Here is a 23265-nt window from a genome sequence, read left to right as displayed (position 1 = left end):
GAAGGCCAGCTGCATGCCTGGGCTTAAACGAGGCTCCATTTAAGTAGTGGGCAGGTGATTAGTGGTCTCAATAGGGCCAGTCTGGCCATTTAGGCACTCCTAGTGCCCTCAAGTCATGTCATATACCCCCAAATTTAGCATCCTGGAGGTGCCAAGTGCTAGAGGCCATGTGCGGTCACATGGTTCCTGAAAGCCTCCAGGACATAGTGGAGTGATGTGGGGAGACCTGCAAAGCCCTCCAGGAGCCCCAGGTTTTTGCCTTTCCCTGAAACCCATCTCGCAACCCTGAGACGTAAAAAACTGGACTCCTTCCAGAGCAGGGGTAGAGGGGACACAAAGAAAAGCCATCAGGCATCACATCCCACATGTCAGGGCACCCTGAGCTGCCAGCAGGTAGAAGATACTGTGTCCTATGGGGAAATGCCTCAGGAACCTGGAGATAATCAGAAGCAGAAATAGCTGTGCAGGTGAAACATGAAAGGTGAAGCATGTGTTCCCTATGCAAATCCATGCACACACATCAATGCATGTTAATGTGGCGGCCTGCAAACAGTGATTTATGAGCTGCCAAGGCATGTTGCTGCTGGTGGCCTGGGCTAGATGCATGATCTGGAGGTGATGAGGATCCCATTGTGGCTGGGTTTTCTATGGGAAGGGCAGGTGGCTCAGTGGTGTGCTAAAAAAAAAAGAGGCAGGACTTGTGGCCTGAGCTTGGCCTCGTCTGCATTTTGACCTCATGGAGAGCCTGGCAGCCACAGTGCTGGAAAGTAGCACCTCAAGTCCAGGGGACCTCCTTCTACCCCTGCATCTTTTCCAGAGGTCTACAAACATCTAAGGTAGGTGAGCAGCATTCAGCAGACTCCTACTACCTCACATGAATGAGGAACTGAATTATGATGCCCCCTTCCTATATGGATGCTTTTGAACTGAGCTGACCCCAGGAAACCCAGGCAGCTGCAACACACAGCAGACAAGGCCAGCTTGGCTTGCAGTACCTGGGGTTAAAGATAGTCTTTCTTCAGTCCACCTAGGCCTGGTGGGTGATACTGTCTATACTGTCTACCAGCACTCCATCGAGCTCAGAGGTGCTCCAATGTTACACAACCACTGTGTTACAATCATTATTTACCAAATGACTCAAGCAGAGTGGGCTGTTTCACAACCAGCCCTGGTCTATTTATAAGCCCCTACTCAAATGCCAAAGGATTCTTTTATTAGTCAAAGCACTTTCTGCAGAGGAGGCTCGGGGGGATCTTTGTTTTATGAGGTACAGTTCAAAGAAGAGGATCTCTCCAGCCTCTCACTGCACCTGGCTCTTCACAAGCTGCAAGACAGTTTTGAAGTTGAGCTCCATCCTAGCAGTTCTGTCAGTAAGTGAAAGCCATGGGGCATTCAACACCCCAGGGTACCTAGAGGTGAGTTACCAGTCAACCAAGTTGGATTTAAACCTATGCAGTAGGAGTGCAGCATGATGGATGTTCCAGGATTATACCCCAGAGCCAAAGGGAAGGAAAAGCTGGACTGCAATGTGGAGGCAGGGCAGGATCTGCAGCAGATGGCCCACAGGAGGCCCAAGAAGGGCCAAGGGTTCCTGGCAGCACTGGAGAACCAGCAACACCAACCAGCCAATAGAGATGGGCCAAGCAACTGGGACAGCAGGAGAGCAGATCAAGAAAGGCCACATTTTGCAATCAGCTCCTCCCCTGCCAATACCCCACAGCCTGGTTTCAAAAACACCACAGTGATTCAGCATCAAGGGACTTGTGCATGCTGTGGGGGCAGTGCCTTGTGTTTTAGTTGACTGAATTAGCAAGCTCAACCCTCTGCCATGTGAAAGCAAACCTGGAGCCCAGCAGAAGAGAGGTGTGGGACTTATCGAAGATGCACTTGTTTTGCTTGTTCTTTTGGGCCAAATCTTCCAGAGATTATGCAAAGCACAAGTGGGACAAGTGTTACTCTGGAGGAAAATGTGGGCTTCTTGGTGCTGCCTTTGCTGGGAGCACCTAGGACTGACCACAGTCAGAAGCAGCAAGTGCTTGAGCAACAAACATATACGGGGTACAGTCCTTGAGGATTCGAACACTTATACAGCAAAACCCAACCAATCAACTAACCAGTTCAGTGATGCTCAGGAACAATAGGACTAACTGTTTATGCCCACGTGTGGTAACATTAAATATTACTTAAAACAATGCAGCTCACCTTCTCATGGCCAGCATTGTGTGATGTCTTTCCACACTGCTAAGAGAAGGACCAGGACACTAATCCTGAGGAGGGGAAATAGAGTGGTTTCTGGGTCAAAGACCATGCTCCCAGAAGATCATGTATGCTCTGTTTTATCATTCCTTTGCACAAACTTGCCTGATCACTGGGAAGTAGGAAAAAAAAAAAAAACAACAAAAAACAACAACCCACTAGGTTGGATGTCAGATATTGTCCCTTCACCCAGAGAATAAATAATGTTTTTTAACCACTGTCTTTAAATTAACCCCCTGAACATGCCCATTGCTGTGACATCACTCCTAAGTGACGCCCAGGCCTAAATACGGCTGTAAACAGGAATCGTTCCCATGGGAGTCACACTGGCTATAAATACAGCACCAGGGGAGTGCTGAGCAGCCTGCAGCTTCCTGCCAGCTGAGGATGGTGAGACAGCTCAGTGCTGGGCATTGCTGGCATGTGGTCGCTGCAGGAAACAGACAGGAGCTGCTGGGGGGCTGGTGCTCCCAGCTCAGCTCCCTGGCATGCCTTTGGGAAGGGAGTTGAGCCCTGCTGCAGCCAGAGCCCACAGCTGGAGCGGGGCGGTGGGGGGAGGGAGGTTGGTGGGGACACGGATGGCAAATCTGGGACTCAGCAAGTGTGGCCCCACTGGCCACTCCCAGCTTGAGCAATGATACCAGCCCCTCTCCGCAGTGCCTGGCCCCATAGCCCTGCCCCAGGAGGAGATGGCCATGGAAAAGCCAGTGATTCCCACTGAGGAGCAGCTGGAGATCCTGGAATACCACTTCTGCAAGGTGAATAAGCATCCTGACCCCACCACACTGTGCCTCATCGCTGCTGAGACCGGGCTGTCCGAGGAGCAGACTCTGGTGAGTGCATGCCTCTCATCCTGCCCCTGGCACCAGCCCCACTCCCCCTGCATGCCTCTGTGCCCATCTCCTGCCTGTCCTGGTCTATCATACACCTGCACCCTCTGTCCCCCCACAGGCTTCCTACAGCAGCCCCTGCCCTTCTCATGCTTCCCCCACACTGCCTGCACTCCTCTGTGCCCCGTGTGCTCCCCGCTTGCACTCCCTGCACCACCGTGCCCCCTGCACTCTCCTCACGGCACCCACAAGTCTCCTCTGCACCTGTGCAACCCCCAGCACACCCCTAACTGCACCCACAGAGCTCTAATGCAACACAGCACCTCCCTGTACCCCACATCCTTCCTGCGCTCCACGTGTTTCTGCTCCTAAATGTACCACCCGTGCATGCTGTTCTTCCAAACCCTTTCTGATAGTCTTGGATGCACTAACTACTGCTGGTTTTAAGGTCTGAAGAAACTACTGTCATTTTAAAATACATAGAGGATAGATGCAATTCCTGCAGGATGTGCTGTGGGACATTCTCAGGATGTGCACCCTCCCCCTCAGCGTCCCTAAGCCCTGATGTCAGGCAAGTCTGTCAGCCTCTCCAGGAGACATAGAGGCAACCCAAATACCCCTCCACAGGGACAAGCTGCCACTGTCTGCGAATTCCACCATGCCCTGTGCTCCAACTGGCTACCTGCAGGCTACCGTGGGCTTCAGAAGCAAAAGGCTTCGTCCCAGTTCCTTCAGGTGGCAGTGCAGCTCATTGTGATGCAGGTGATTACTAGACCCATAGCAGCATTTATGGGTACAGAAAAGAAATCCAACCCACTGGAAAGTCAGCAGCAGTTTGCAGAGGGCTGCCAAGCCTGGCTGTCCCTCAGCAAAGCCAAAGGGGTTTAAAAGCTGAGCTGGCAATGTCAGCATTTAGCTTGGCCCAGGAAAAGATGCTGGAACAGCATCCATTGCACGATAGTCCTCAGCTGGAGTGGACTGTGCTTTGGTGACAGGCAGGCATCAATCACTGCTTGTTTGAGGCAGCAAGGAGGCAGTACCCCTAAAATACCTTTTTCTCCATAGCAATGGCACTGTTCCTTTTTCTTTTTTCCTACAGCAACTTGTAAACACAGGCCATATACGCCCAAGGCACCTCTGTAGATGTCTTAAAATCTTCCCTGATAGCTATCTTTTCCCACTAATCTAGTGTGCTCCTAGAGATCTGGAGATGGAGGTCATATTAGGGATAGGATCAACACTGGGGTGAGCTGCAAAGTGCCTGCATTGCATAGAACACAGGGAATCATTGCCCTTGACATCTGGAGTGCTTTATCATCTAAAAATAACAGCCATTTCAATAAAAAATTCAGTAGCAATGAGATGCGAAGAGGAGATTATGGTTTAGGACAGAAAGTGAAGCTTTTGAGAGGACGCTAGGCTGTCAATCATATGACTGGATGTGGTCAAAGGCAGTGTGAGAGTGAGAGGCACTAGTAGAGAGCACTGTGGTTGTATCATTATGGACCATAATACCTTCAAAAATAACCATGAACAAATATAGCAACAAAATGAACTGCAACAAAGGGAATCACAGGCACATTGCCAAACAAAAGGCTGAGCTGTGCTTCCGGCACATGAGTAATATTTCTTTTCTTTCTTTTCTTCCTAGGTAGTGTAGCTTTAACCAGATACATTTTATCTAATATTTTAAATTGTGGCTGCCTTGAAGTGGCATCAGCAGCTCTTGGAATAGGCTTCCAGATGCTAAGCTACAACAGACATAATCCTAAATTACTGCTAACATAGATGTGCATATTGCCTTAACACTAAGACAATTTTTAAACAATTTTAAAAATAGATTTGTTCTTTAATTTGTTGAGACTCAAAGTGCAATGTACCTCTCATGCTTTCTGAAACAGGTGAGCTTTCGATTCCTGTCAGTTTTGGACCTGCAAATGATTGTTTGACTTCTCCAGTCATTTAAACAGACACCAATCTCTTACTCTGCTCCAAGAAAAACCTGGGCTCACAGCAATAAAAAAAGGACTCAGTCATACTGTCAAGGTCTGAAGTGAGCTAGAGAAATGAGTTTGAAAGAGGTGCACGTGTAGGTTACAAGACTGTTTGGTCAGGAGCCACAATCCTGGCTGCCTGTACTGCCTGGGAACAGCACCTTGCTACAAGGCAGCAGCACAATGAGTTCCCCTCACCTCTTCCCATGTACTGACATCTGCCCTTTTAGCAAAGTTATTTGGAGGCTTCACTCAGCTCAGTGCACTCAGTCTCTGCTTTGTTCTTTCTCTCCAGAAATGGTTCAAGCAGCGCCTGGCGGAGTGGAGGAAGTCTGAAGGGCTGCCCTCAGAAAGCGGGTCTGTCAGGGACTAGAGGATGCTGCTCCAATCCCCTTGCCTCTTATAAAGGATGGTGAAGCTCTTCAGAGTGGGTTTCCTTGGGGTTCTTCTGTTGCAATAGGTTTTGTGATACTAAGTAATACTCTGCTATTTAACAGAAATCTTATTTAACATGTACATAACCAGAAAAAAAAAAAACATTTTATATATATATATACACACACACACATACACATGTGTGTATACAACTTTTAATGGCTGATAACCTATTCAGTGATTCCAACCCATTAACAGCTGCTGCACAAGAAAAGGTAATTTCATGCCCTTGTCCCAGGCTTGCAGAAATTTTGCCATGATATATGTTCCAATATAGAAGGAAGAAATAAAGATTCCTTTTCTTTAAAATCCCCAGAGGCAGAGTATGTGTGCTAGCTTTAAGGTGCAGATCATCCAGAGAGTAGGGCATCTGGAAAACCAGGTGTGTTGTTCAGGTGACCTGGTTTGGCTCAACATGCCTGAATCAGCTCTGAATACTGGCAAACCAAGTGCCTACACCATAATCAGACCAAGCCAAGCACCCTTGAATGCCTTTTTTACCTTTCAGTTAAAGGTCACCAAAGAGAAAGAACTCATGTTTTTTTTTTCCCAGTGCAGTAATAAAATCCCAACATTTTTTGATGAGAGGAGCTGTGTTATGTCCCTGCTTGTGCTCCCTGCCCCCATGAGAGGAGGCAGACTCCTTCCTTTGGATGGGCAATATTTCCCCCAGGCAGCCTCAGTGGACACAGTGGTTTTTCCCTTTGCCACAGGGACAGCCATGAGAAGCCTTGTCTCCTAGGGCACCCATGGGTCCATGCATGGCAGCCCACACAACCCCACACCCCCTAATCCCCAGGGCAGCAGAGGCTGGTGGTGCTGGGGTTCCCCCACAGCATGGGGGTTCTAGGGGGAGACCCCAGTCTCCTCCTGGCCATTCTCAAGCCTGAGGGATGCAGTTGCACTGGGGCTCTTGCATGAAGTCCAAACTCTCGTCCATCCTGGCACAGGACAATGCCTGGTCTAAAAATAACCAGCACCATTTCCCAGTGACCTTACCTTGTTCAAAGGGCTTCAAAACTCCTCTGCTTAGTGGATTACTGAATCAATTAATGGATCTTCTCATTAATCCCCTTCTGGTTTGTGGTCACCTGCCTCTACTCCTTTGGAAGGAAAATCAGCTTAACAAGGGCAAGATTAAAATACATTGGCTCTGAAACTGCCATATGCTTTCATTTGTGGCTTTTGTTCCTTACTGGTGAGCATCTCTCTTGCCTCAGTATCTCCAGCCTGTCGCCAGTGGTTGGGCAGCCAGTGCAAAACACACTGACCTTGTAGGAAGCAGATAAAAGCATTCTCCCTTTATGTCATGCCCCGCACAGGCTGTGTTGTTCCCCTGCATTTCAGCTGCCAAACTGACTCACCCACAGACTTGACTGGAGCTCACAATTTGGTCTGCAGACTCTGGCATCAATACTTGTTTTCTGCTTAGTCTTTGCAACTTGCCTTCTCTCTTACACTGAGGGGAACTCTGCTTTTTTTGAGTTAGGCTCCAAAAATTCCAGTGCAGAACTCTCTTATTTTGCCCAAGGTCACACAACTGAGTATCTGAACCACACAGCTTTAACCCACCTATGTAACTGGATCTGCCTGTTCCCCAGACATTTGAGAAAACAGGTCCCAAATCCAAGCCAACTCAACATACATTGTAGCCTTTTGTATTTCTACTTCTGTCACAAGCACAAAACTTTTGAGTGTCAGTAAGAAGATGTTTAAACTTTAGCAAAAAATTTTAAACCCAAATTCAGGAGTTGTGTTGCATCAACTTACTGCATGCTCTTGGGTTTGGTTTGCCACATTTCCCTGCATGAAAGGACAGTTCCTGCGCTGCCTTCCCCCAGCAGTTGTTTCATTACTTATTAAACTATTACAGCAAAACAATCAAGAGAGAAACTGCAGACATAACCCATCCTAGGAGGAGAGTCTTCCCACATTAAGTTGAATTCTGTAATTTTTCCTGATGACTATTCTAAAGGAATTTTATTTTAACTCCCAGAAAGCCTTCCTGCTGAGTGCTGCCTCTACGCTGTGTTCAAAGAGATTTTCCAGCCACAGCAGAGCCCAGAGAGAGTGATGTTCCAAGGGGTGATGTGGGCAGATGGCAGGAGCATTTCTGAAGGAGCTTAGCGCTGAATTGGCCGAGCTAGTTCTTGGAGCCGTGGAGAACAAACTGCCTTCATAGCAGCCTCCTTCACTTTGAATGCATCTGGGTTGAGTGCAGACAAGCCTATTCGAGGTCTGGAGGAGAGAGGGTAGGGATGGTGAATTCTGACTGGAGCAAGGCCAGCTGTCAGCTGCCTGCGAGCTCCCACACCTCCACCTAAGCCTGCCCTTCCCTGTCAAGGGAGGACAAAAGGCATCACACCTCCGCTGCTGTCGTCAGGGGAGGAGTATCTCTCACAGCCACTACAGCCAGGCATTCCCTCACCCTCTGTGAAACATCTTCCCCAGCGCTTCCTACAAAGTGGGCTGAGGTCAGCTGCAACATGCTGGGCAACATGAGTGTATCACACTCTGCCCTTTGCCAGTTGGTTGCTTTTTATAGTTGGAATTAATAACAAGTCCCAACCAGTAATTCTGCTGGAATTAAAGAGTTCCTGTTTCTTCTCTTTTGACTCTCCTTCTACCTCAAAAGGGCTTTTTAAACCGCAATCCATGTAGCATTAACACATCCAAACATATAAAACCCATGCATTTTGAAAGTGGAAGAGCACTTCCTAATCTTGGCCTAATCTCTCCGGCCAAACACAAATTAACAAGGTGCCATGAGCCACACAAAATGGGCTGGCAGCTGATCGTTTCCCCGTGAGAGGGAAGCAGTACCTACCTTGTGCTAGGCTGGGCCAGCGCCACAATCCTTTCTGTAGCCACTGCACGCTTGGCAGCCTCTGTCACAGGCCACTCAGGATCCCGCGCGGGCACGAACTTAGCGTGGAGTTGTTTGGGCTTCGACAGCTCAATGGTCCGAGGGCTTGCAACTGCCTTCTGAGATGACCTGGAAACCTGTGGAAGAATGGGGAGAAAGGTCCTTAGAGATGCTCCTGGCATTCAAGGGTACTCAGCCTGCAACCAGTTCAGTGTTACCAGGTTCACAGCCACTGACCACACACAGATGGGACTCAATCATGTCCTCAGTTGTGTTTGGCACCAGGCAAACTGTAGAAGGAGAAATCACTGCCTGGCCAGTCCCACAACCTGCCCTCCAGCCTCCTATTACTCACAGCCTTTTGTCCAACCGACCCCCAGCACTGGAGATCCCAGTTAGGCACTTGTCCACCTCTCCCTGTCCCCACAAGGGACAGAGAGGTTAGGCACAGCTCTGCCATTCTCTGGGGATATATGCTGAGAGTCAGTTCATGCTCTGAATGGAGCACAAGTCCTGCTTTCCAGGTCAGGAAGCAGCTACACCAGCCTCATGGAGAGCAGCACATCCAGGGCTGACATGAAGAGAGCCACAAGTGATTGAGCACCTGTGCCCTCTCCTCTGCCAGAAGTCCCATCCATGTAGGGTCCCGGGTGATGCAGCCTTACCGTAGAGATGACAACACCAGGTTTGGTGTGCTTAGAGCAGCAGGTCAGCTCCCTGATTAAGGGCTCAGCGAGTTTCTGGACCCGCGCCGATGCCTTGGCCGAGACTGCAAAGCTGGAAACCTGTGTTGGCACCTGCATGGATCCAGAATGGGGGAGGGATGTGCAGACACAGAGCTTGTACAGCAGCCCACAGGGACATGCTCCCTCTCCACAAGGATGAGCATCCCAGCACCCTTCCTCTGCAGACATGGTCACTCTTAATTTTCCAGAATCCATTATTTTTCTTTCACCTGAACTATTAAGTAATTTTGGTGCTATAGGGATTCCCCAGCTGTTGCTCACTCAGAGCCAGGAGGGGAGTGCCTGTAATGAGAGCCTGTGTAGCCAGGTAAAAGTACAGAGAAATTCCTTCCATGTTTTTTATATTCATCTTCCTGGCTGAATCAAATAACTTCCCTGCTAAGGAGAGACAGTCAGATTTTATGGTAAATTTGCTGCTACAGTTAACTGCATTCCTACAGAAAATGTGATTACTTCTCCAGCAGGGGACTTCTTCCAAAATTTTTCACAGGGTTATTGTTGGTTATGGTTCCCCAGTCCTGCACCAGCCCAGCCTCCCATTTTCCAGCCCGAGAGGCTGCATCCAGAAAACCTAGCCTTTGCCATGGAAATTAGTGCAATCTGAGATTGCTCCAAGCCCTTTCACCCCTGCCAAAGCAATGACCCACCTAAAAGGAACAAGCTCAGAAATATAAATTAGGCTTCTGGTAAAATGTAGTTAAAATACACATAGTATTTGCAATCTCATGCCCCCTGTGTACTCAAATAGGAGCACAGCTGCCCAACTACAAACATGACTACTCCCTAAGAGTTAAACATGCCATTTCCATCAGGTTTCTCCACCTTCCCAGGCTGCTTTATCAGAGGATGCAGCCCAGATGCCTCCCTTGGCTCACTTGCTATACTAGGCTGCTCCAACCTGGCTGTTCTTTGTCTCTCAGCAGGAGATTTGCAAAGACAACATTCTTCTCTGAAAAGGCAGCTTCTTCCAGTGTCATAAACCACAGCAGAACCAGACAGCTTCTCCCCTCCACACACTGGGCACATCCAGGGGCGGGATACAGGGTCTAAAAACTCAGGACAGTTTGCTGCATCCCTGTACCCTCCAAATCTCACTCAACCTCCTCCTCACCTCTCTGGATGGCACAAAATCTGGGTGCAGCCCCTTTGGCTGGGCAAGCTGCAGTATCCGCTTGGAGGCATTATAGTTCTGTGCAGCCAGGGACACAGGCCACTCGGGGGACTCACGGGATCTGGAAGCAGAGAGTCATGGCACTGTCACTCAGATGTTCTCCAATCTGGCAGCAGCTGGGATGTCTAATCCTCACATTTGCTGCAGTAGAAGGCAGCTTTGTCTTGTGACCATTTCCAGTGTAGAACTCTTCCCATAAGAGAATCCAGAAGTTCTAATCCCAGCAGAGACCCTGCTCTGCATTCTGCCTTTTGTTTACCCATCTTCTGTTCCTGCATTTATTACACACCACTGATGCTACAAGACCCAAGGCTCTACCTATAGCACCTTATAGGCTTTCTAGCCTCTCACCTTTGCTCCAGGTAAGCAGGGAGGTATTTTTTAGGTTCAGACAACCTCAGCAGCCGTTCAGAAGGGTAGCCAAACTTCGCTAGCAGGGGATTCCCACCGATTACTGGTCTGCAGCTGTACAGAAAGAAGGACTTTGAGGAGCAGCACAGAAGAGCTAGCAAAAGGCAACTGACAGAGAACATGATCCTGGCAGATGGTAACCTAAGCCGCGTTAAAAAGCCATGCCTGCTGCATGTACAAAATCTGGCACTGGTGCACATGGAAAAGCCATGAACAAATAGGCATTTACACCTGAAATTTCCTCACTTTAAATGCTGTTGGCATCTGAAGAGTCCTCTTTTAAGCACTCTCAGTGCACTGCTTTCTAAGCCTAGGCTTTTCCTGGACCACTTAAAGAAGCTGCCCCACAACATCAGGCAGTATTTATGTTGGTCAGCTCTGCCAATTTAGAAACCTTTCTGTTACAATGGCTTGATAGCACCTTGTGCCCTTGTAGCTTCTTTCATCTTGGTGTCTCCCCTAGTTCATCCAGCCTTGCTCATCCAATTTTCAAACAAGTATAACTGTTGGAATATGCCTGTCATCACCAGGGAAGAAGGAAGCAGAGGTAAGCAGAAAGATAGGAAGTGCTGTAGTATGGACATCTTTAGCAAGAGACAGTAGCTCTCAGGATGATAAGAGCCCATAACTAGTGATAGTGGCAGAAGGGAGAAAACTACAGACATGCATGTCTTGACATTCCTCCAGGTAGAGGAAAGCCAGGAGTGCAACACAGTTTCATCTCCATTCTCATCGCTAGGACTTCTTACAGACTAGCAACCACCATTTTGACTCCAAAAGAACTTCATCTCCTCCAAAAGAGCTACAAATTACTTGCTTCAAGTAATGCAGCACCACTGTCATTTATACTTTTTACATCAATTTTCATTCCAATTCCAAAACATGATCTAGGTTTTACACCATGCAGTGACAGCAAAGGTTTAACTCAAGGCAAGAAACCCGGATTCCTTCCAGCAGCTGAACACTGCAAAATTTCTCTGTTCTTAACCTTACCTTAAAGATTTAGGTCAGACTCCAAGAGGATGCAGGAGTGTCCAGGTGCCTGGCTGGGCTACATCAGCCCCAGTGGGACATGGAACACACTAGGGATAGTTCCTCTCTACTCACAGGTGCAACACACATTCCATCAAGAAATGCATGCATGCACATGATGTCTACTTCAAACCGAAGCAGAGCTGTTGGATGGGTATTTTTGTTACAGCAGAGGAACATGCTCCCTTGTGCTTGGAGACTGAGATCAAGACAAGCTCCTAGGGCAGCTGATGGGAACCCAGAGCTCTAATCACATTTCTGCAACTACGTGTTGCAGAAGCCCTTCTCACAGCTGGGAAGTGGGTATGAGGACATAAAAGGTCACCAAAATTTAGCACTCCACAGTTCCTCCCCATTTTGGAAGTCAAGTACTCAGGGTGACTATGCTCCCATAGCACTTTCTTCCCTGCTTCAGACAGCCCCCGTTCCAAGCACAAAACAGCTGGTGAGTTTCAGTGCCATGGAGCTATCTGCATGGCAGCCATTTCAGGAGAGGAGATGGCATCTCCCCTTTCCCTGGGAGCCAGTACAGCCCCCTAGAGAGTATGCTCTGAGCTGCCTCCTTCCCCAGGATGTGCTACCACATGACTGACCTGCGCCCATAGTTGCTAAAATCTTTCTTGGGCTTGCACAGATACAATATTCTTGCAGATGGTCGAGCTGTCATAGCACCCGGTGAGAGGGTCCATATCGTTTCTTGGTTTCCCCATACAAGCCTAGCATGAACAGCAAGGTTGTCAAATTTTAGTAACAGGCACAAGTATGAAATGTGTTTGCTGGGGCTATCCTTCCCTGCCTAGGATACACACACACACACATACACACATGCCCTATGGCTCTCCACACCTGCAAAGTGCCACTAGCATCCCCTGAGCATTCTCCTTCTGTAGCTCTGAATTTCCCAACACTCCTGCTGGTTGTTGTCAACTAAAAAGAAAAGAGTCTTAAAGTGATAGGTTTTAGTTACCAGTGGATGTGCAGAGAGGGTCATTTAATTACATCTCTGAAACCCCTGGAGGAGTTTCATCTTGCATTTCTTTTGCCTCACCATTACCACCTAACTATACCACAGGTATGACTGTGAAAACAGTAACAACTTTACAGTCAGGGTGTGCCATGGAAAGTGGGTGAGGTTTTACAGCAGGTTAGTGGTTACTCTCCTGTGCCCAGGGCAAATTTGGAGTTGCTCATCCCTCACTGAAAGGCCATGGTGGGAGAGGGTACTGGGGTAGTTGGGACAGAGAACAGCAGGGCAATGGGTTTGTGGAGCCTTTTTCAAGACCCATACAGATAACAGAGAAGAGATGTTATCAAGAGACTGTTGCCCTGACTTGTCAAGCTGTAGTTTGATCACATCACACAGACAACAACTCTGTTCCTAAAGCTGGGCTGTATCCTCCAGGACAGAGCAGCCTGGCTCCCATGGTCCGGTCACCTTGCGCCACATGCCATCCTACCCCGCAACATCTCAGCTGGGCAGCTCAGATCAGATGGGGCAACAAAGGCAAGGCTTGGTGAAACCCAGGTTTTTGATTGAGAACTTGAAAGAGCAAATTGAAGGGAGCCCTTCAAGTATGGAACATCTCAGTCTGCTTTTCTAGGGACAGAGGGGAAAGGAGTAGCAAGACAATGGCCAAGAGTCTGCTCCAGCTGAGTCCCATCAGTTCGCAGCCCTTGAGCAAGTGCTGTTTGAGCACCTACTTACGTGGAACTGTTGGCTTGGCAAAATAGTGGCTTGGGGTCTGCAAGTATCTCTATCCTGCCAAAATTGCAGAAAAGGACAAACATGCCATTAACTATACAGTTAAATCAACAAAGCATAAAGAAGCTACTGCTGTACTCAAATCATACAAACACTCTCAAAGCCCTGTGCTTTTGCCTCCATTCCCTTGAGAGAGCGTGTTTAAGGACCTCTCTCTTCAAGTACTTTCCACCCATTTCATCTGGCAAACTCACCAGCCCACAAATTTTTGTGTTTTGTCTTGGACTGCAGAGAGACAAATTTGCAATTCTGCCTCCACTGATCTCTAGGAGAGTGGGAAGGAACTTTTCTGGTCAATAACATACCATGAAACACGTACAAGAAGGATGATCTCCCAGCCTATGGGAGCCCGGATGAACAAAAACCTGTTATCACCACATTGTGGTTTTCTAAAAGGCACCATGGGGACAGCACCGTGTTTCCACATGGCTTTAGGAGCACATTTTATTTCAGTCCATTTAGCAGAGAGGTCCTAGGTGCTGTATAGACACAGGAACATACATGGTCTCTGCCCTAGGAGCAGCTCTGGAAATGTTCTTACTGAATACACAACAGACCAAAAACTTTAATGAAGATCAGGTATCACTTCTGAGGCCTGAAATCCCAGTGACTGGGAAGTGTCTGAACTTTATGAGCCTTGGTACAGAAAAGAGAACAAGATAATCCAGTGCCACAAGTGTATTACACAACTCCTTGATGTCACAGACCAAGCCCATACCCACCCACTGGGGCTACAGGTGCCTACCCACAGCCAGCTGGTGAACAACCACACTGTGCAGGCAGCTGTGGAAGTGCTCCACCATGGAAAAAATACAGGTGGAAGCCTGAGGCATTGCTTCCCTGCTCCATGTCACCCAGCAATGTGGCAGCATGGCCTAGAGAAGAGCAAGGACACCAGTAGAGAGAGAGACTTGCCAACAGAAAACAATCTGTGCTTTGGGGACACACCTGTGGTTTCTCTGATGGGGCTAATACTGCTAGTAAGATGCCAAGCCCTGGCAAATGCATGTCAGAGAGCTCAGCACCACAGAGATCCCTGAAATGGCAGGCTGCTGTTACAGCATCGTCACTGCACGAGATGCCTGTCACGCCTAACTTGGGCCACAGCGCTGCAAACACTGCTCCTGCTGAGATCCCACAAGGCAACTGCCTGTAGGACTTTGGCCCCCTGCCACCAGTTCAAGACAGGACACAGTCAGGAAGGCAGATGTCATTTCAGGAGCCAAACCCCAGTTTAAGCCCCAAGTGGGTCCCCAGGGGGTTTTCCTTGCAAAGGTAAAAGGGGGTAAAGGATTAGCACAGAGAGGTCCCCCCCCAGCCTATCTGTGTTGAAGAGCTGGCACTATCTCTGCAAGCAGGCTCATTGCTTTTCCTCAGCTGCTGGCACAGATCCAGCACACAGCCACAGCCAAATCTAGCACAACATAGTGCACATGGCCCTAGTGCCCCACACTGCTGTGCAAAGCTTGCATCATGATCCAGCCAAGGAATGAGGCACGCATACATTCAGATCAGGTCTCTCAACTCAACTTGGCAATCTTTTTTGTTCTTTTTCCAATTACAAAAAGAAAGATTATATTTATCATGGCAAAAGCTCTAGCCAGACAGGCAACCTCACTCAGGATGTACCTTCAGCAGCTCTGCAACTTGAAGGGGTTAAACCACCTCACTGACAGGACAGCCCTGGTGGAGCCTTTGTTGTATGGGCCTGCTCATGCTTCCCAGGAATGCCTTGCTTCAGCCAGGCACAGAAACACCTCCCCTCCACTGTCTGAGCATTCACAGACTCATTGCTTAAGGGAGATCAAATCCTTTTGAGATCAATTCCTTGTAAAGCAAAGAGTCACAGCTTCCGTTTTGAAGGGGCAGGATGGTCGGATGTTTTTCAGAAGCTGGGGTAAGGGCAAAACCGGACATAATTTCCTCTCAAGTGTTTATCACAGCGTCATCCGATACATTGACTCACTGCTTGGTGTAAATCCCCGACTGAGCCCTCTCAAGAGACATGGGGCATTGGCCTGAACACCCAGCCAGGAGGGGAGGGCTTCTTACCTGCTGCGTGGGTGTACACACATGCAAGGTGTGTAAGATGACACTGCAAAGACAAGAACAGGTGAATTTAAAAGCTTGGTAACACCTGGAGCCTGGGCTGCCTGCTCTTTAGCGTGCAATGACCATATGGCAGATGAAGTTTGTGCATCTCCTCAGGACAGCTTCTCAGCAGATGTTTGTATTGCTTTTCCCTGGCACCTTCCTCTCCAGTGGTTGCTCCTCACAGGGGATGCTGGCAGCCCCCAAGGCTGCAGGATAGAGCACCCCCAGCACCACATCCTGCTCCTGGCACAAGCACCAGTGGTCACCAGCCTGCAGGCTCCCACCTGACTGTGTAGCCACCCCTTATGACTGCCTTCAGCAGCTTCCAGGGGAGGTTTTCAGAGCCTCGGGGAAATGGCAGCTGTGTTAAGCTGGGACTCGGTGCCAGTATAAAACAAGCGGGGGGGGTGGGGGATACGGGATGACAGGAAAACCAGCGACGTGGCGACACGTGCAGCCACGTGCCCTGACGGCAGCGATGGCCACGAAACGGGGCCGGCATCCCGCAGTGCCCGCCGCGGTGGCCGGGGCCTGCCGGCGCCAGCCAGCCCCCCGTGCCCGGGAGCCCTCCCTCCCCGAGCCCACCGCGGCCAGCGGCGGGGCCGGGGCTCGGCGGAGGGGCCGCCCCCGCCCGCGAGTCCCGGCGCCGCTGGGGCCCGGCCGCCCCGGCCCCACGCACCGTGCAGGCCCCCGGCCGCCGCCATGGCCCGGCCCCGCCCCGCCCAACGGCTCCGCCCGCCCCGCCCGGCCGCGGCGGGCCCGGGCACACAGCCCGGGGCAGAGGGCAGCCCGCGCCCGGGCCGCGGCAGCAGCCGCACGGCCCCGGCATCTGCCCACTGGTGACAAGGACCCCTGTCAGGCTGGCCTCCCAGGGAGGCCTCGGGAGCCTCCCGCACCCGAACATCTTGCTCCCCAACTGGAAGAGAAGAGAGCAGTCCAGACCAGTGGTTAGGGTGGAATTTTCTGCTTTATGCATCTGTTACAAAGGACAAAACTATAAAAACCTCGTACAATAGATGCGGGTGCAAAACAGTCTTTTACAGGACAGCTCCTGGGTCATGTCCTTTGAGTATAATTAGGAGGACACTGGGAAAGTGACACTCCTCAGCAGCTTGTCACCTTCCTCGCCTGCTATGCTAACAGAAACCACCGTCAAGAAACAACAGGGTTTTCACAAGTATGACTACTTGCTCGAGGACATCTCGGACTAAGCTTAAAATAAGCTGCTCAACCTGATGGACAAGTCTCCCACCTTTGATGCCAATTTAAATTAAAAGCATCCAGTCACTACCTCTAATTACACCATTTTGGTTTTTTGCCTGTAGGCAAAGAAACAGTTAATATATTACTGCTTTCATTTTCTTGTTCTTACCCACTAAAGAAGCAGTAACCAACCCAACTTCCAGAGATTACCAATTTGCCACTCCCATAACAATTGGGTCCAACACAGCAGCAAGAATTGTCACTGTCAAAAACACTAGTTGCAGCACTTTAAATTTCTGACACTGTCAAGAAGTGAGGACTCATTTTTAGTAGAACACCACTGTTGAAATGGTTCTGTAAAATCTGTGAAGTAAACATATTTCACTTTAACCTGAGACAAGCCATCTTAAATTCACTGGATGCAACTTTCTTCCACGGAAGTCAGTGCTTGATTCCTACCTGACATGAAATTATCTAACCCATAAGCTATATTTTCCCTTAAATCTGCTGCCTGAGAGACAGACAATTTTTCTCCTACAAATATGCTAAAAATAGACCACTTCTCAAACCACTATTTTATTTTCAAACCACTATAAATTAAGATTTTCTTACCAACTAGATACCACTTTCAGAGGAATTCCACACCCACCAGAAAAGCATATCTGCTAATTTCAGCTGCCACACAGCAAACTGACCATATATTAACACCTGCTCTCCCTAAGCTGCAGACACCAAGTTGTAAGAAAAGAGCTGTCACTGTGTTTCCAAAACCAGCTGCCCTATCAGCTCCTTGGCATCCTGCATGCTGGAGGAGATCTCAGAGCCATCTTCTGCCACATGGGTACCAATCAAGAACATCTTCCTCTCGTCCCCAATATCAGACAGAGCCAGAGCATCGTGAATATCAGCGATGCAATATGCACCTTCGAGGTCCTGTTACACAAAAATAAAACAAGCCTGTTAGTTGCAAGATGTGATGGCACCATTCCTACTTTGAGCCACTAATTTGTCCAGGGAGGGAAAGAGTCCCAAAGGCTCTGGGGCACCATTCTTATGTACCTTTAATGAGGTCATTTCCCATGTCCTAAAATGCCTTGGGGGAAGAGAGTTAACTTCTAACCTAATTTCTTCCTGAAGAAATATGGGTGCAGTTGTTTCTATTTCTACACTAATTCCACTGCTTCTGATATCTAAGACCACCTGCACGAGGCAGACAAAAGCACTGACGGCCCAAGACCCCAGGTGCCCAGCAAAGAGTTACAAGAATTGGGCAAATATACAACAGTCATGCCCTGCCTACCTTCTCAGACACCAGCGTTTCTGATACCTTTGAGTCTGATGAAGCCCAAGCCTGCACTTGTGCTCAAAAGTAACATAAATGACTACTAGTAACGGGCCTCAGTTACTAGAAATTTAGGAGGTAACAATGTAGAGCAAACTGAGCATGCAGCTTTGATAGAAGAGAATATGTGATTAAAACTCTTGGGCTCTTCTGTCATCTGATTGATTCTTTTCCAGGTACAGTACCAATCATTGAGACTTCTACAAAGATCTTAGGGGGAAGCACTGCCTTGTGGGGAAAGCTGCTCTTTCCCTCAGATTTCAGAAGCAGCCTTAGGAACAACCAACCGGACAGTCTGAAGGCAAACAACAGTGCTTCACTTTTTAGCTGCTAGGTGAAGTGGTATTTCTAGGCAGATACTCAGAACAGAAACCTAACTTCAGATCTACCTCTGGTCTCCCTTGAAGCTCCCAAACCTTGCAAATGTACAGCAGTTTCTACCCACATCTCTGATTGTATCTTCACCAAGCACAGGACCTGCATCTTGCAGATCCAAAACAAGCTCAGATTCTTTTGTTTTGTGGTCAACAGGTGTGTCAGAAAGACTCCCAGCCTTGTGCCCTCCTTAAAGGCATTAAGCCTCTTTTGAAAGGCTTTGTTGCTGTTTCCAAAGTTGCCGCCAGCCTAAGCTGTGGCAGCAGCAGGGAACTCTTACCTGCTTGTTGGCCAGAACTACCACAGGCAGGGTGGAGTTGTTCTGGATTAGTTGATGAAGCAGCTGTTTCGCCATAGGCAGTCGGGCATGATCAGCCGAGTCCACGACATAGACCAGCAACAGCACTTTGGGCAAGTACATCTTCCAGTATGAACGCAGAGATTCACTGCCCCCGACTGGAAGAGAAGACAGCAGCACAGAATTCACCAAGTGATTCAAGCAGCACTGCTCCCAGAGGTGCAGACAGCAGGTCCTGGGCCGAAAACACAACATATTTGGATTACCAAAACATCAAAGTATTTTGGCTACTGTACACGAGACTGAAAACAGCTTTATTTTCCCCAGTCATGTCCCATGAAGTATGCTTTGGGGGAAAAAAAAAAACTTTCCTTTTTAAGCTCTTATTTTGAGAGGATTCTGGGTTCAGTTTCTTTACAGTTGCTCTCTGCCTTGTTGGTTCTTGCTCTCAAGCAAGTAAGGAGAGTAGAAAATGGTTCAGTGTCCATAAACACCAAATGTCCCCATATAGCCTATCTCCAAATGCCCATCTCATTTTAAGACAAAGCAGGTGTACAATTTCCAAAGGAGAAATTTAGCTCTGCGGTGTGGAGGGCTCTCATTGTATTTGTATGACACTAAGAACTATCTCAAAACTCCCACAGTTTTGTCAATAACCAGAGGTGCTTAACAAGAGAGAAAAATCAAGTCCCAGCAGACTCTTCAGGCAACCCTTTGGAGTAATCTTTGCACAGCATCCATTTCTCCATTTCTCATGGAGAAATGAGATACAGAGGATCTCTGCTCTGCTGCATACAGAGGAAAGCTGTTCACCTTCAAAACTAGGTCTTAAAACAATTCTCTGGTGAAACTATAGGCAGCAAGTTCTTTGAGATTGTTGTTCCCATCTGGGGACAAAGAATTCAGTATTTTGCTGAGTTTAAGAGCAGAAAGAATAAGTATCAGTGTATTAAGTATTTCAGATTTGTTTTCAGGTCTCTAGGTCTTCTCCAGGCACACTGCAGAACAACTCGCTCAAAGAGTACTGAGGTGCTCAAAAGGTATGTGCAAGTATCTCAAAAGTAGCAAGCTTACAAAGCAATATATCTGGGGTTCCCTATCACAGGAGCTCTTTTCAAAATTGTCTGACTATACAGCCATCTTTTATTGTGTCAAAACAATTTTGCTTTCACTTAAGTCAAAAGTGTTCAGTAGTTTCAAGACTATGGAAAGGGAAGTAATATTTCCCACTAGAGCATGCCTGCCTCTTCAAGTGGCCCAATGTACCTGGAAGCAGAACTGCAAGTCTGCCACTGTGGAAAGGAGCCAAAGGGCTGTGACTGACATGTAATGTTTGGGACAGAAGCCCAATTCTGTACTGTGATACTGCAGGGGCTCAGCACTGCTCCCTTTTTTAAGTGTATTCATGCATAGCATAACCCAGGGGTCAGCAACCTTACAGAGAACATTTTTTTCCCCCCAAACTTGTAGGAACTCAGCAGAAGCCAGAAGCTCCTAGTACCTGCAGAGGACAAGATACCATCCAGTTATCTGTATGCTGGTACAAAGCAAAAGAACAGTTTTCCACCTGTCTAAGCCAGCAAAATAAAACCCCTGCTGTTTGCTGATCACCTCGTGCCATGTGATCACAGCATAGGCTGCTAACCCCTGGACTAGGCAATGGTACAGACTGGATAAGTAACCAGATTAGAGAGCCATGCACGGATTTACCTGGCTGAAACTGGCCTGAGACATTGCATTTCCCATGGGTCAGATCGCAGCCATCACATCTCAGGCACTACCAACCTGGACCAGAGAGGGAAGGACGACTCAGAAACAACAGGTTCTGCTGTGGTGTATGCAGTGCTGGGCCCAGACCATCCCCAGGCAGGAGAAGAGACGCTGTGGGTTTCTCTGGGCTCAGACAGGCAAAGCACATCCCAGTAGGAGACATCCTCTTACATACCAGGCGAGTGGCACACACTACAAGCATCTCTCTAAAGATGATCTCCCCAAGCCACTGCAGAGACTCCTATGGCAGTAAGACTGGGAATGAAACTCTGTCTAAGTGGCCTCATCTCTACACCCCAAAAACTTACCTGGGAACAGCACAACTCCTTTAGACCTGCTAAAGCTACAGAGGCATCTATGGGCTAGCTGCCAAGTGAGCCAGTTGAGCACTGGTACAGCACAGTGCAGAAACAGCAGGAAGCAATGAGCAGCTCCTGCCCCCACAGAAGGCAGGCATTGATGAGGTTGGATGTCAGCCTCTCTGTACCAGGGAGTGACCTGACCCCAGGGCCTCCACCTTTCCTGTCAGCTAGCTGCACCTCAAGCAGCTGTGATGCACCAAAGGCATCACAGGAGATGCCCTCTGCAGGCACAGACAATACCCAAAAATCAGAGCTAACGACAGTACAGAAATTTTAACAAAATGCTTTCAAAAGATTGTTTAAAGACTAGAAAACACCACATATGAGGCTTTAGAAAGGGGACAAAGTTTTTCTCTTCCCCCTCTCTTCTTTCACTTATTACTTCTCTGTAGCTCTTGCTCTTTGCCAGGCATGAGCACCAAGGAGAAGCAGTACAACAGCTATGGACCACAACAGGTCCATAGGGCTTATTGGGGAAACCTCTGCTGGTTTCACCCAATCAGGTTTATTAATCATCTCTCTCTGGGAGTAGAATTCCCAGGATGTCAGGGCTGAATGAAAATTGGTCTCTAACACCATTGTGTCTTCTCCTTCAAAGAGGCTGGGTAAGAAAGAAGAATCCCCAAGGAGAAAATAATCACAACTTCACATTATCAAAGCAGCATGTGGGGACATTGAGCTTTTAAAATATGTGCCTGATCACTTAGGCACAAGACAGGAACTTATTTTATGTTCAATACTAAAACAGGTTCACTCACTCTCCAGAAACTCCATCTGGGACTCTTCGGTGTTTATGCAGATGGCATTGAAGCCCTCGGTGGGAGCCACGCTGCGCTTGACGTGGTTAGTTGCCAGGGAGTGGAGAATGCTAGTCTTCCCAGCCCCATCCAGGCCAAGCACCAGGATCTGCTTACCGTGTCCTTTACCCTGCAAAGCGAGGGGCAGCACATTTACCCGGGCAGGCGGGGCAAGAGCAAAGCTTAGCAGGGCTGGGGGAAAGAAGGAGGCTGAACAAGGGGCCTGGAAGGCACAGCAAAAGCCCCTTCGCGGTGAAGAAGCTGAAGATGCCCGCGGGGCTCCTGCTGCACAAGCGCACGGCCGCAGCGATGGGGGGATCCCCGGGACACCGCCGGCCCCGGGTATCGCGGGGCAGGAAAGCGGGGAGAGCGGCCCTGGCCCGCCCACCGCCCCGCCGCGGCCCAGGGCGCCGCCGGGGAGCGCCAGGGCCGAGGTGGCGGTGGCCCAGGACGGGCGGGGCGGCGCTGCCACGCCGAGAGGCCCCGGGCGGCCCAGCGGGCGTTCCCCGACCCCGCGGCCTCGCCCGCCGCCCCGACGCAGCCCCGGTACCTGCTCGGCGGCGGCGGCGGCGGCTGCAGAGCGTGCGGGCAGCGAGACGTCGCTCCGCCAGCGGGCCCAGGCCCGGAACGCCACGACCGTGCCGCCCGCCAGGGCCAGCGCCGCCCCGCAGAGCGCGGCGGCCCGCAGGCGGGAGTCCATCGCCGCTCCGGCCGCGGGCACCGGACACCGCGCACCCGCACCGCGCACGGAGAGCGCCCCCCGCAGCCACGAACGCGGCTCCCGCCGCCAGCCGGGCTTCCAGTGCCAGGCTGGGAACACGCGAGTGGCAATGAAACAGAGAGCGAGCCTTGCCGCGGGCGGCTTCTCGCTGGTACAGGGAGGCCGCGGTTTCCGCACTGCTGCTGCTGCTGCACCCCCCGCTCCCACCCTCGCGGGATCTGTTCCCAGCTTGCCTCTGCCTGCGCGCCCAGCTTCGGCGCAGCAGTCCTGAGGACACTGTCCAGGTACCCGGGACAGGGCTCCAGCAGTGTCACGAGTTAGCCTTTCCATCAGGCCAGAGCTTGTGCTAGGTTTCACCAGAGAAGACGTCTGAAGAACAGAGCTGTGATCTCCTCCAGTATCTCCCCTCCAAACATGGGATTGCTGCAGGACAGTGGTCGCTCTCCTGTAGTCATCAGCTGCTGTCTAAGTGGAGGCATATTGCCCAGGGAAGTAATTTAAAATACTCCTTGTTCAGCACTCAGTTGGCAGCAAGTGCCTGCCAGCCATTCATACAACTTGTTTCTTACTCTATGCTCTGTTCCTTTGTCTTTCAGACAAAACACTTTCAGCCCCCTTCTCAGATACCCCCACTGTACAGGCAAGGTAGAAAAAATGGATTTTGCATAGTAGATTTTTACTGCCAGGACTCAGGAGTAGTTTTTTCCTTAAGCTGCAGTAACATGACCCTTAGTCCCTACCTTTTAAGGCCTTTGCTTTAAATTCTTTCAGAGACAGAAGCTTTTGCCTTTTGGGCTGAC

General features: G+C 49.5%; 3 protein-coding genes across 8 annotated transcripts; 1 reads left to right on the top strand and 2 right to left on the bottom strand.

Annotated features, from left to right (window-relative positions):
- The first annotated feature begins 1334 nt into the window (after window positions 1-1334).
- Window positions 1335-6678, top strand: HOPX (HOP homeobox). Of its 4 annotated transcripts, none has more exons than XM_053941152.1 (4): window positions 1335-1415; window positions 2914-3089; window positions 3714-3848; window positions 5376-6678. In XM_053941152.1, exons 2-4 carry the CDS (start codon window positions 2946-2948, stop codon window positions 5451-5453), a joined length of 357 nt encoding a protein of 118 aa, XP_053797127.1. In that variant the 5' UTR covers window positions 1335-1415; window positions 2914-2945; the 3' UTR covers window positions 5454-6678. The 4 variants fall into 4 exon arrangements, with proteins under 4 accessions (XP_053797127.1, XP_053797128.1, XP_053797126.1 ...); XM_053941153.1 differs by lacking the exons at window positions 1335-1415; window positions 5376-6678 and adding exons at window positions 2437-2646; window positions 4988-5362; XM_053941151.1 differs by lacking the exon at window positions 1335-1415 and adding an exon at window positions 2448-2646.
- Window positions 6679-7476: 798 nt separating this feature from the next.
- Window positions 7477-16320, bottom strand: THEGL (theg spermatid protein like). Its single transcript, XM_053941150.1, has 9 exons — window positions 16277-16320; window positions 15556-15598; window positions 13447-13500; window positions 12335-12457; window positions 10650-10763; window positions 10239-10359; window positions 9047-9178; window positions 8343-8518; window positions 7477-7753 (listed from the first exon to the last, which is right to left on the bottom strand). The coding sequence occupies exons 1-9, from the start codon at window positions 16299-16301 to the stop codon at window positions 7639-7641; spliced, it is 903 nt and encodes a 300-aa protein (XP_053797125.1). The 5' UTR covers window positions 16302-16320; the 3' UTR covers window positions 7477-7638.
- A 225-nt stretch (window positions 16321-16545) lies between these two features.
- ARL9 (ADP ribosylation factor like GTPase 9) lies at window positions 16546-22617 on the bottom strand. 3 transcript variants are annotated; one of them, XM_053941832.1, is made up of 4 exons: window positions 22295-22617; window positions 21706-21874; window positions 18798-18973; window positions 16546-17733 (listed from the first exon to the last, which is right to left on the bottom strand). In XM_053941832.1, the coding sequence occupies exons 1-4, from the start codon at window positions 22442-22444 to the stop codon at window positions 17554-17556; spliced, it is 675 nt and encodes a 224-aa protein (XP_053797807.1). In that variant the 5' UTR covers window positions 22445-22617; the 3' UTR covers window positions 16546-17553. The 3 variants fall into 3 exon arrangements, with proteins under 3 accessions (XP_053797807.1, XP_053797804.1, XP_053797806.1); XM_053941829.1 differs by lacking the exon at window positions 22295-22617 and adding an exon at window positions 20526-20600 and having other exon boundaries at window positions 18798-19050; window positions 21706-21793; XM_053941831.1 differs by lacking the exons at window positions 21706-21874; window positions 22295-22617 and adding an exon at window positions 20526-20600.
- Between the last annotated feature and the right edge of the window lie 648 nt (window positions 22618-23265).

This window comes from Vidua chalybeata, chromosome 4 (assembly GCF_026979565.1).
Source record: "Vidua chalybeata isolate OUT-0048 chromosome 4, bVidCha1 merged haplotype, whole genome shotgun sequence".
In the NCBI taxonomy this organism is placed as follows: Eukaryota; Metazoa; Chordata; class Aves; order Passeriformes; family Viduidae; genus Vidua; species Vidua chalybeata.
The sequence above is the reverse complement of the archived record's forward strand: the minus strand, read 5'-3'. Positions and strand labels throughout refer to the sequence as shown.